The sequence below is a fragment of the Actinia tenebrosa genome, unplaced genomic scaffold (assembly GCF_029948245.1).
Source record: "Actinia tenebrosa isolate PJP-AT-01 unplaced genomic scaffold, QUT_ActTen_1.0 PGA_scaffold2__45_contigs__length_23673736, whole genome shotgun sequence".
In the NCBI taxonomy this organism is placed as follows: Eukaryota; Metazoa; Cnidaria; class Anthozoa; order Actiniaria; family Actiniidae; genus Actinia; species Actinia tenebrosa.
In genome coordinates, this window is record NW_028292579.1 from 9,918,362 (window position 1) to 9,930,190 (window position 11,829).

Genomic DNA, 11,829 nt, shown 5'->3' on the forward strand with positions numbered 1-11,829 from the left:
ATGAATTTTGTTCTTTTTCTCGTTATTCATTTGTGTCCTGTTCTTAGCTAGAGCCGTGCTTTATTTCACGCATTCTGAGTTTTCTTTTTACAAAAAAATAAAAAAATAAAAAAATAAAAGAAAGAAAAGAAAAGCAAAAAATAAAAAAAAGAAAGAAAGAAAGAAAGAAAAAAATAGCGAGCAAGGAATAAGAAAATGTCTTATGCGATTTAATGAATTTTCGAATATAGAATTTGCTCAAAACTTTATTGCTTGGTTGTTCAGTCTCCCTACGACGTTTTCTTTCTTTGCTTGTTTGCTTGTTTGTTTGTTTGTTCTTTTTTTTCTTTCTTTCTTCCTTTCTTTCATCGTTGCTTTTATTGCAACTTTATTGCGGATTCAACTCAAAACCAATTTAGCCAGCAAAACGTTTCCGAGTGCGAGTGTTGATAGTCTTTACTGAAAATCGTTATAATGGTAAAGAAATTGAGAATTAATAAACGGCCTCGGTCCGTATATTCAAGACCTCGGGCACAGTTTTTCCCTATTCGGACCTCCTGGCCGGTAAATAACATATATTTCTTGTTCAATTTTTACTAATAGTCGACGACTGCTCTCGTTTTATGTCTTTGCTTAAGAAACTTAGGATTCTTGATTATTACCTGTTAATAACTGTTCAAGTTATTTTCATTTCATTTTCGGGGATCTCAGTACATCTTCTCAGTATAAATTTGCCGACACTTAATGTGAAATAAGCAAGTGATCAGACAAGCAGCTGCTGTGTTTAATTTACATTGAGCTTTTTGGACAATGTACCAGTATTATTTAAGCTGAGAAAGTTATTGAAACTACTAAACTAAAGTCGTCTTTGATTCAAATCAAGACAATCGAACCTGCTTTTTCGAGGAAACTGTAAATTTCAATTTTAAATCGATGAATATTTTAGAGCATCACAAATTTAAAATTTCAACACCGCTAAAATAAAAAGCCGTAGAAATTTTAACAGAGCAAGCATCACGATTTGAACTTCAACACTGAGCGCAAAACCCTAAAATTTGCAATATACTCTATACTTTTAGTTTTAGTTTTTTTTTAAACAACAGGTATAAAGCAATCTTTTGTCCAAAACAAAAAAACGTAATTAATTTAACTTCAAGTAAAAGGCTGGTGTTGGTTTTTTGGTTGTTCTCATTTGAGAACGATTTTCTTTTCATCAATCACAAAAATGCTAAATTTTGTTATATTGACGAAAACTCCGCAAAAAATTTTCAGCTAATTCTCGAAATAAATGTTCAGAGTAGATTCTCTCACACAATTAATTTCATAGCTATTTTTTACGCTTCCAACGAATAAATTATTTTGTGGAAAGCTTGGTTTCCGCGAATTTTAGAAAACCTGTCAAAGATGGTAGTATTCGAATTTCATTATCGGCACACATTCTTTTTTTTTTTTTTTTTGTTTTTAATCAGCGTTTTTTTGTTTTTTGTTTCCAAAATGATAATTTTAATGATAATCTTTTCTAAAGTAGTCTGCCTTCTGAAAATGTACCGCGACATCTAAACTCTATATTAGCTAACACAAGGATATTAAGATATTTTCATCTGTTGGAAATATTACAGGTGGTTGGGTAGGAGGTATAATATCTGACCAAACGAAGGGGAAAATATAATAATTACATTTCATTATATCCAAAATCGAGCTCAGGATCCTCCATTTTTCTTCCTTCGTTTTGAACAAAAAATTTTGTGTAAAATAAGCTTTTTTAGAAAGTTTTCTAATTACTTTTAGCTAAAGTAGTCTGCCACATAATAATGTCGTCTAACACAAGCGGGATATTGATATATTTTCATAACCATCTGTTCTAGATATTACAGGTGGTTGGGTAGGAAGTCTAATATCTGACCAAACGAAGGGGAAAATATACTAAGCAATTACATAAAAAGTATTGTTACATAGCTACGAAATTTTCCGATACAACAAACGCTCTCATAGGTTGAAAGATGACCACGTGACGCTTGCTAAATCTAAATGTATCTCAACCAGGAAATAAGTTGCACGTGACAATAATCGCAAAAATAATCAAGTGCACGTGATCAGAACGTGTAAAACGCTTCGCCTCGTGAAACATCGAGACTCTCGGGAAAACAAAACTAACCATTTCCCTCGCAACCAGACATTAAGTGTATATTCTATCTATTGTCGGGAATGGATGATGACAGAAAAGCTTGGTGTTTGTGGCAGTGTATTACGGGAAAAGTATATGGCTATCGCTCGCTTTCAAGTTTCAAAGATTTCTGGGGGAATTCAATTACTTTTTTTCCATCTACCCGTCTTCCCCCCCCCCCCCCCCCCCCCCCAATATTGGTTCTTAGTCATTGTTTTACGGCGCATGCGTCTGCAATCAAACAAAACATTGTCATTATCACATAGCGTTAAATATAATCTTCAGTGCCCCTCAAAGGTTTTTAATTTGCAGTGCCCTCCCCCCCCACCCCCAAAGATTTTAAGCTTCAGCCGCCCCTGTAGTTAAAGCAAATTTTAGTGCAATCTGAGTTTTTTTAAACAAAAATAGTAAGGAAGGAGTAACAACATGGCTTAATATTTTGATTTTAATATGAAAGAATATCATAATGAGCTCATTTCACAAATATTTTTGTATTTTTTATTTATAAGGATCGTAATGATATATAGTACAAGAATCAGTTATTTTCTAAGTAACAAACTTGCTATTTAATACAACTTTTTATTCATCATTAGTGATACGTAGTTTATTTTACTTTACATTATTTGTACATGGGAATGATATATAGTACAAGAATTATTTTCCATCAAAATAGACTACTAAGTTCAGTGCTGTTCATTACTACTGCAATAGTCTTTTAGCTGCTTGTCTGAATTCAGTTAGAAAAACAATATAAATACAAGGACTGAAGCAAGAGTTGACTAGAAAAAGGAAATCAAGAATAAAGGGTAACGTGTTCCAATCAATAGTGCAATTGAAAAATGGCTCTAATACTGAAAACACTTCTGCATTGTGGAAAGCGTAAAAGAACCTGAAGAGAAAACTTGGAAGATAACAACAGGTGTAAAGGAGAAGCGAACACAACACCATTTTCACTGCCTTAGCTGTTCGTTTTTCTCTAGTTCTATTCTGTTCTTCAGTAAAATTGCCTTGCGCGAAGGTTCGACGTGATTTCCAAAGTCTGAATGAAGTCATGATATTAAATATCACAACTAAACACATCATAAGAAGAACAAAGAGTTGCTCAAAAGAATAGAGAAATACAAAAGTTCTCGACGAGTTTGTATCGCATTCTCGGATATTGCTGTCATAGTGAATTTGGACATACCAAGGAACGTAGGCCGTAAGTCCCATAGGAAGCAACCAAGAACAAGAGACTAGTGCCAGACGTTTTTTCATCGTGTATGGACGAACTCTGTGTACAGTTACCTTGGTTGATCTGAACCGTTCCACACTTATTATCAATAGACTAGTCAAAGTCACATACATGGAAGCCGTACCGAAGAAGTAGTAAGCCTTACATGAGATGTTGCCAAAAACGTTATTATCCCAAAGATCCCAGGGATTTGGAAGACGAAGTAGAGAAAGAATGTTGTGATACGAATACATAATAGCAACGAGAATATCTGAAACGGCCATGTTGATGATCAAATGATGGATGTTCCTTTTCAAGGTGAATCTGGCAGCGAGGAAGATGATCAAAATATTGCCAAACACAGCAAAGCCACCCACTAACAAGATGGCCATTATCTTTACAGTTCGTACAAGATCTGGATCGGGTACACTGAAGCACGACAAGCTGCTTTGCGTTAGGTTGTCCGAACCGTTCATGGTTTGAGCTGAACTGATAACGAGCCTGTCCCTTCCACCTTCAATCTCCTACTGACGAAATGACTCCTTACTGAACTCAAATATATTTGGCCTTCAAAATAATTAACTCGAAACCAATTTACCCAGGAAAAAGTTTCCGACTGTGAACGTTGACAGTCTTTAAAATCGTTATTATAGTAAAGAAATTTAGCATTAATAACTCATTCAATGTTTGCTAATAGTCGACGACTGCTCTCGTTTAAGCTTGTTGTCTTTGCTTTAGAAACTTAGGTTTCTTGATTATTTCGTGTTAATAACTGTTCATGACGTTTTCAAATTATTTTCGGGGATCTGTGGTACATCTTAAAAAAATTCCCAGTATAAATTTGCCGACGTTTTATGTGATATCACCTAGTGATCAGACAAGCTGAAGGACTTTTTAATTTTCATTGAATTTTTGAACAATGTACTAGTATTATTTAAGGTGGCTGACTACTTTTGAAAGTTCGATTTGAGCTCGCTCGCTCAAAAACCGCAGAATAATTTACACGATTTTATTGAAGAACCATACAAGTTTTGAACTTCAAGAGGGCAAAACCCTCAAATTTTGCGCGGGACTCTATACTTTTTTTGTTATTTTCTGGAACAGGTAATATCCCTTTATTTTTCAAAGTTTAAGACAATTCTGTTTATTAGAACAATGTAAAAAAGCGTTCTGTTTATTTTGTGCTATAACTTGAACGCCGTAGAACCTGAACAAAAAATTTTTTTTTCCATTGTCTACAATAGTTTATTAAGACAACTTTTATCAGTATTTCATAAATATAGTGTAAGTTACGTGTTCGGAGAAAATGACTCATGTTTCTTCCTTAGTTTCTGTTTTATGATCTTTTTTGTACATAGCCTGATTTTCGCTATTTTTCTTCGAAAATTTGTACAAACGCATGTCATTCCGGAGTGATTATCTCACTGAACAAGCTTGGGACATATTTCTATGCAGTTTTGAAATCAGCATTAAATTTCAGGTTAAAAGAAGGTTCAATTTTCTGTTTATTATTTTCCAAAGTAGTCAGCCACCTTAGAGCCTTGAAACGGTCTTTCTTGAGCGCGCGCCCTCTAGAGCGGATGCCGTAGGTATTGCAATTGAACTATATATGAAAAGGACAATTTTGTCCTTAATAATTTTAATATTCAAACTGAAAAAACTCAAAAACGTTGCTGTGAAATTTCTTCAAATTTTGCATATGGCTTTGGTTTATGTTTTCGAAAACTTAAGGAAAACATTTTAAAAATCGGTAATCTGAACAATTATTCACATTATTCTCTATCATTGTAAGTTCACCGTTCGTCTCGCTTCAATGCAAAGGCACGGCTACCTTTTCGAGATGGGGCAGGGAACTGTGAAGGGGACTATTCCTTCTTACAGAATTTTCCCCCTCCCCGTCAAATAGAAGAATACGATACAAAGTTGAAATATTCCGGTTTAAAAAAAAATTACCGTTTGGTCCCTGAGTTATGATTTTTTAAATGAACATTTTTGATGGCAAAAGAAGGGTTCTGATGTTGTCATGGTAAGCTTTCCAGGTTTACTAACTGTTATACTATGGCCTGAAATAAAATGTCCTTACTTCATAATTCATGGTGATCAGTGTATGTGAAGGTACAAAACACTTTCCAGCCTCCTTAAGCTGAGCAAGTTATTCAAACTGCTAAAGAAAGTCCCATTTGATTCAAAGCAAGACGATCGATCTTGCTTGTTTGAGAAAACTGTATATTACCAGGGGTGGATCTAGGATTTTTCCTGACCAGTGCCAATTCTCAAATCCACCTATTCCAAATCTTCAATAGTGTAATTTTTACTTCTTCTGTATAATGGAAGTAGCTAATAATGACTGTGAATACATGTTAAATTAAAACACATTGATATAAATTACAATATATGTGATTTCTGATGTATTTAGGTAGCCGGAGAGAAGGAGAGAAAACACTAGACACAGAAAACAATAGATTCAATTATTCAAACACAGCCGACTTACTAATAGCAATATAAGACAATTCTTACTTATTAGTTGTCAACCAAGGAAAACTTTTCAACCAGACTGGATTAAATCTTCTAGTTCTGCTGCCTTCTTTTGACTTAGGAAATTGAAAATCGCTATTCGGTTTCCATACGTTAGTGATAACTTCATGTTTCCTTTGATCCGATAAACCATTAAGATCATCAAATAAGACTCCAAAATCATATGGAGAACATATCCTCCTTTCGAAAGGTTGGTTCTCCACGAGTAATATAAGCCATGCTTTATAATTCTGCGCATGCCTGTAAATATGACAATTCTTAGGAAGTTTTCTAATTACTCTTTGCCAAAGTAGTCTGCCTTCTAAAAATGTGCTGCGACATCTAAACTCTATATTAGCTAACACAAGGATATTAAATATTTTCATAACCATCTGTTCTAGATATTACAGGTAGTTGGGTAGGAAGTCTAATATCTGACCAAACGAAGGGGAAAATATACTAAGCAATTACATAAAAAGTAATGTATCATCTATTGTGGAGACGTATAATCACAGGGAGCCCAAGCTCGGCTTTTGTGGCAGTGTATTAATACAGTAAATATATGTGATAATAATAAAATTAATGGCGCTTTTTTCAAATAGTTTTGGGAAATCAATTCATACTTTTTATACTTTCCCTGATGATGTATCAGAGACCTTAAAGCTTGGGACAAATTAATTTTTTAACGTCATTATCCCAAAGTTCCCAGAGATGTGGAAGACCAAGTAGAGAACGAATGATGTGATACGAATAAATAACAGCAAGAAGAATGTCTGAAGTGGATGTTCCTTTTCACGGTGAATCTGGCAGCGAGGAAGATGATCAAAATATTGCCAAACACAGCAAAGCCACCCACTAAAAAAAGGCCATTATCTTTGCAGTTCGTACAAGATCTGAATCGTGTACACTGAAGCACGACAAACTGTTTTGCGTTAGGTTGTCCGAACCGTTCATGGTTTGAGGTGAACTGATAACGACTCTGTCCCTTCCACCTTCAATTTCCTACTAACTAACTCCTTACTCAACTCAAATATATTTGGCCTGCACAATAATTAACTCAAAACCAATTTACCCAGGAAAAAGTTTCCGACGGCGAGCTGTAGTCTTTAAAATCGTTATTAAAGTAAAGAAATTTAAAATTGATAAAGTTTTATCGTTCAATTTTTAATAGTCGACGATCGACTGCTCTTGTTTAAGATTTTGTCTTTGCTTTAGAAATTTCGGTCTCTTGATTTTCAATTTATTTTCGGGGGTTTCAGTACATCTTGAAAAAAATTCCTGGGATAAATTTGCCGACGCTTTATGTTATATCACCTATACGCCATTTCGATCTTTAAATTGCTTGCTGGCCCCCAGCCCCTTGGCTTGGATCTTTCTACGGAAATATTTCAAGATCTGTATGGAAGAGTTCGATGAATGTACGGAAAAGCTTCATGTTTTATAGAGGAACTCTATTTGTAGGGAAAAGCTCCATATTTGTACGGAAGAGCTCAACAATTGTAGGGAAAAGCTCAATATTTGTATGGAACAGATGTCCCTTGTGGGCCACCGTACATTTGTTACCTCGTTAGAACTAGTATGAATTTGTCTAGTAAGCTTACATGTTTTCAAAGATTTCAATGCTTTCAAGCTATAAGATTCGCGGACCGACCCGTTCCGAATAAGCTCTACATTTTTTAGTGCGGGCCTACCACGAATGGTGAGTGAGTTTGTATGTAGGATGATCGTATAAGAAATAGCACTTTCCAAACATTTCTTCGCGCAACATCTTTTATTATGATCCCACGAACCGAAGCAGAAGGAACGAAGGAAACAGGAGACTAGATTAGCATGCGGTTATGATTCTCATCCCCAGTTCCCAGGGACACAGCTAGGAACGTCTGGGACCATGACCAAATACTACGACAAAGAACGGTCTGCATTTTCAGACTCGGGCTACTCGGAAGCACGAGTAATGAATTATTTTGTGGAAGGCTTGGTTTCCGACAATTTTCGAAAACTTGTGAAGATGATAGTATTCGAATTTCATTATCTTTAAAATATGCTACGCAAACATTTCTTTCTTTTTGTTTTTAATCAGCGTGATTATTATTTTTTTGTATAATTAGAATTCTTAGAAAGTTTTCTAATTACTCTTTGCTAAACTGAGTAGTCTGCCTTCTAAAAATGTGCCGCGACATCTAAGCTCAATATTAGCTAAAACAAGGATATTAAATATTTTCATAACCATCTGTCCTAGATATTACAGGTGGTTGGGTAGGAGGTCTAATATCTGACCAAACGAAGGGGAAAATATACTAAGCAATTACATAAAAAGTAATGTATCATCTATTGTGGGGACGTATAATCACATGGAGTCCAAGCTCGGCTTTTGTGACAGTGTATTAATACAGTGAATATATAAGGTTAATAATAAAATTTATTATATGACCCGTATCTGCCCGGGCGCGAGCTCTTAGAAAGACCTTCGGAAAAATGGCTTGAGCAGGGCCGTACGGCTTTGACCGGGCAGGGCCGTACGAATCCGTACGGCCCTCCTCGAATCCGCGCGCTTTCTTTTTTAAATTATTTTTCTTTTCGTGAGGGTCATATGATAAAATGCTTATTGACTGAGTTAGGTCGGTTCGTACGGGAAAATATTTGGCTCTTGGTCATAGAATATAGAATGGCACTTTTTTCAAATAGTTTTGGGAAATCAATTTATACTTTTTATACTTTCCCTGATGATGTGTCAGAGATCGTAAAGCTTGGAACAAATTAAATTCTTAACGTTGTTATCTCAAAGTTCCCAGAGATATGGAAGAGCAAATAGATAAAAAATGCTGTCATACGAATATATAATAGCAATGAGAATATCTGAAACGGCCATGTTGATGATCAAATGATGGATGTTCCTTTCCACGGTGAATCTGGCAGCGAGGAAGATGATCAAAATATTGCCAAATGTTGCGGCGACATCGAAAGTCCATGTTATATTATACATGCTAAGGCAAGAACATTAAAAGATACTGTATGTGGCTATCGCCCGCTTTAAGTTTGGAAGATTTCTGGGGTAATTCAATGAATTGTTTTTCCATCTGCCCGTCTTTCTTTTGTGTCCTGTTCTTAGTTAGAGCCATGTTTAGTGCAATCTGAGCCTTTTTAACAATAATAGCGAGGAAGAAGTAAGAAATGTCATATTATTTGATTGATATTGATATGAAAGAATATCATAAAGAGCTCATTTCACGATTCGTATTTTTTATTTAATGCGAATAATATATAGTACAAGAATAAGTTATTTTCTAAAATAATAGTTCAGTGCTATTCATTGCTATTTTTTTATTTATCATTAGTGATACGTAGTTTATTTTACTTTACACTGTTTGTACATGGGAATGATATATAGTACAAGAATTGTTTTCCATCATAATAGACTACTAAGTTCAGTGCTGTTCATTACTACTGCAATAGTCTTTTAGCTGCTTGTCTGAATTCAGTTAGGAAAACAATATAAATACAAGGACTGAAGCAAGCGTTGACTAGAAAAAGAAAAGAAAGCATAAAATATAACATTTCCCAATCAAAAGTGCAACTGGAATATGGCTGAAATACTGAAAACACTTTGGTAGTTTCGAAAGCGTCAAGGAAATTATAGACAAAACCTGGAAAATAACAACAGGTGTAAAGAAGAAGCGAACACAACACCATTTTCACTACCTTAGCTGTTCGTTTTTCTCTAGTTCTATTCTGATCGTCAGTAAAATTGCCTTGCGCGAAGGTTCGACGTGATTTCCAAAGTCTGAATGAAGTCATGATATTAAATATCACAACTAAACACATCATAAGAACAACAAAGAGTTGGCCAAAACAAGAGAGAAACAAAAAAGTTCTTGAATAGTTTGGATAGCATGCACGGGTGTTGCTGTCCTGGTGAATTTGGTAATACCAAGGAACGTAGGCCGTAAGTCCCATAGGAAGCAGCCAAGAACAAGAGACTAGTGCCAGACGTTTTTTCATCGTGTATGGACGAACTCTGTGTACAGTTACCTTGGTTGATCTGAACCGTTCCACACTTATTATCAGTAGACTAGTCAAAGTCACAAACTTGGAAGCATGGCCGAAGGAGTAGTAAGCCGCCCTACATATGGTGTTGGCAAAAACGTTATTATCCCAAAGTTCCCAGAGATATGGAAGACGAAGTCGAGAACGAATGTTGTAATACGAATGCGTAATAGCAACGAGAATATCTGAAACGGCCATGTTGATGATCAAATGATGGATGTTCCTTTTCACGGTGAATCTGGCAGCGAGGAAGATGATCAAAATATTGCCAAACACAGCAAATCCACCCACTAACAAGATGGCCATTATCTTTACAGTTCGTACAAGATGTGAATCGGGTACACTGAAGCACGACAAACTGCTTTGCGTTAGGTTGTCCGAACCGTTCATGGTTTGAGCTGAACTGATAACGAGCCTGTCCCTTCCACCTTCGATCTCCTACTGACGAAATGACTCCTTACTGAACTCAAATATATTTGGCCTTCAAAATAATTAACTCGAAAACAATTTACCCAGGAAAAAGTTTCCGACTGTGAACGTCGACAGACTTTAAAATCGTTATCATAGCAAAGAAATTTAACATTAATAACTCGTGCAATTTTTACCAATACTCGACGACTGATCTTGTTTAAGCTTGCTGTCTTTGCTTTAGAAACTTAGGATTCTTGATAATGTTCATGTTATTTTAATTTCATTTTCGGGATCTAAGTACACGTTAATAATTCCCACTAAAGGAGGTCTTATTTGATTCAAAGCAAGACGATCGAACTTAATGCTTTTTTGAAGAAACTGTAAATTACAATTTAAAAAGTTTGAAAATACTTTTGGTCGCTCCAAAATCAAAACTCTATAATCGCTGAAAAATCTTACAAATTCTATTAACTAACCATCACCGTTTAAACTTCAACAGGGCGAAACCTTAGCAAGATACTCTATATTCTCCTTTCAATTTTCTAAAAGAACAGATGAAAAGTTTGAAAAGTAATCACTGTGCGGACACACTAACCAGGACCACTTGAATAACTGACCAATCAGATAACAGTAAACTAGACAGAGATTGAACTGATAACAGTGTTAGCCAATCAGATTATCACGTTGTCATGCTCTTCTAAATTATATCCATGCGCTATCTGAATGGCTGGTTAAAGGTATCGAACTTAATGTCGCAATATGATTGGTTAATAAGGCTAGTTTATCTAGTGTTGCCGAACATTAAATCAGTCTAAACACTAAGGCCGATGTTCTTGACGAGACTAAGAAGTTTCCAGCCATTCTTGGATCTCGGAATGACCTATCTCCTGTCGCTTTTCGCCTATTGCTCATCGTCTTTGGCAATGACAATGTATTTTTGAAATAGGTGTATCTAAAACAAAATGAACAGGAAAGTGCAATCGTCGAGCACGAGACTATCAAGGAGTCTACACAGGATCGGTCTATGATGTCCAGTGAAATGAGCAAATCCTGAATGAAAATGTTCTTACTTTTCACCACTCACTCTCGTGTAAAAAATGTCAGAATAAAAAAAATCGTCGAAAATAACCGAGTAATTCCCCCTCCCCCCCCCCCCCAATAATTCTATTGATTTCCTTGTTCTGATTTGTGTAGTACTCGGTTCCCATCATGCTTTGTGCTAGGGTTTCGTGCTCGTACACATTACCTATTACCATATCTGCCCTTGTGTTAGATAACTCTCTGGGTTAATTGTGTCACCCTCCTTAAATTAAGTTTATTGTATTGTATTGTATCTGCTTATCCTTTCTGGTTCATGTTTTAACCTTTATTTAAGAAACCTTCTTTCATCAATATCAATCTTTTTTTTTTTTTTTCGTATTTCGCGGCAATTTACAAATGATTTTATTAATAACTTATAAACAAACAGACAAAGAAACATAAACAAAAACAAATCATTTGTGGC

The 11,829-nt window shown here is 35.4% G+C and overlaps 1 protein-coding gene across 1 annotated transcript; it reads right to left on the bottom strand.

The window, feature by feature from the left end:
• Positions 1-2,725: 2,725 nt before the first annotated feature.
• Positions 2,726-4,515, bottom strand: LOC148909218 (growth hormone secretagogue receptor type 1-like). The gene has a single exon (XM_089034519.1). The coding sequence runs from the start codon at positions 3,830-3,832 to the stop codon at positions 2,843-2,845; it is 990 nt and encodes a 329-aa protein (XP_088890645.1). The 5' UTR covers positions 3,833-4,515; the 3' UTR covers positions 2,726-2,842.
• Positions 4,516-11,829: the final 7,314 nt, after the last annotated feature.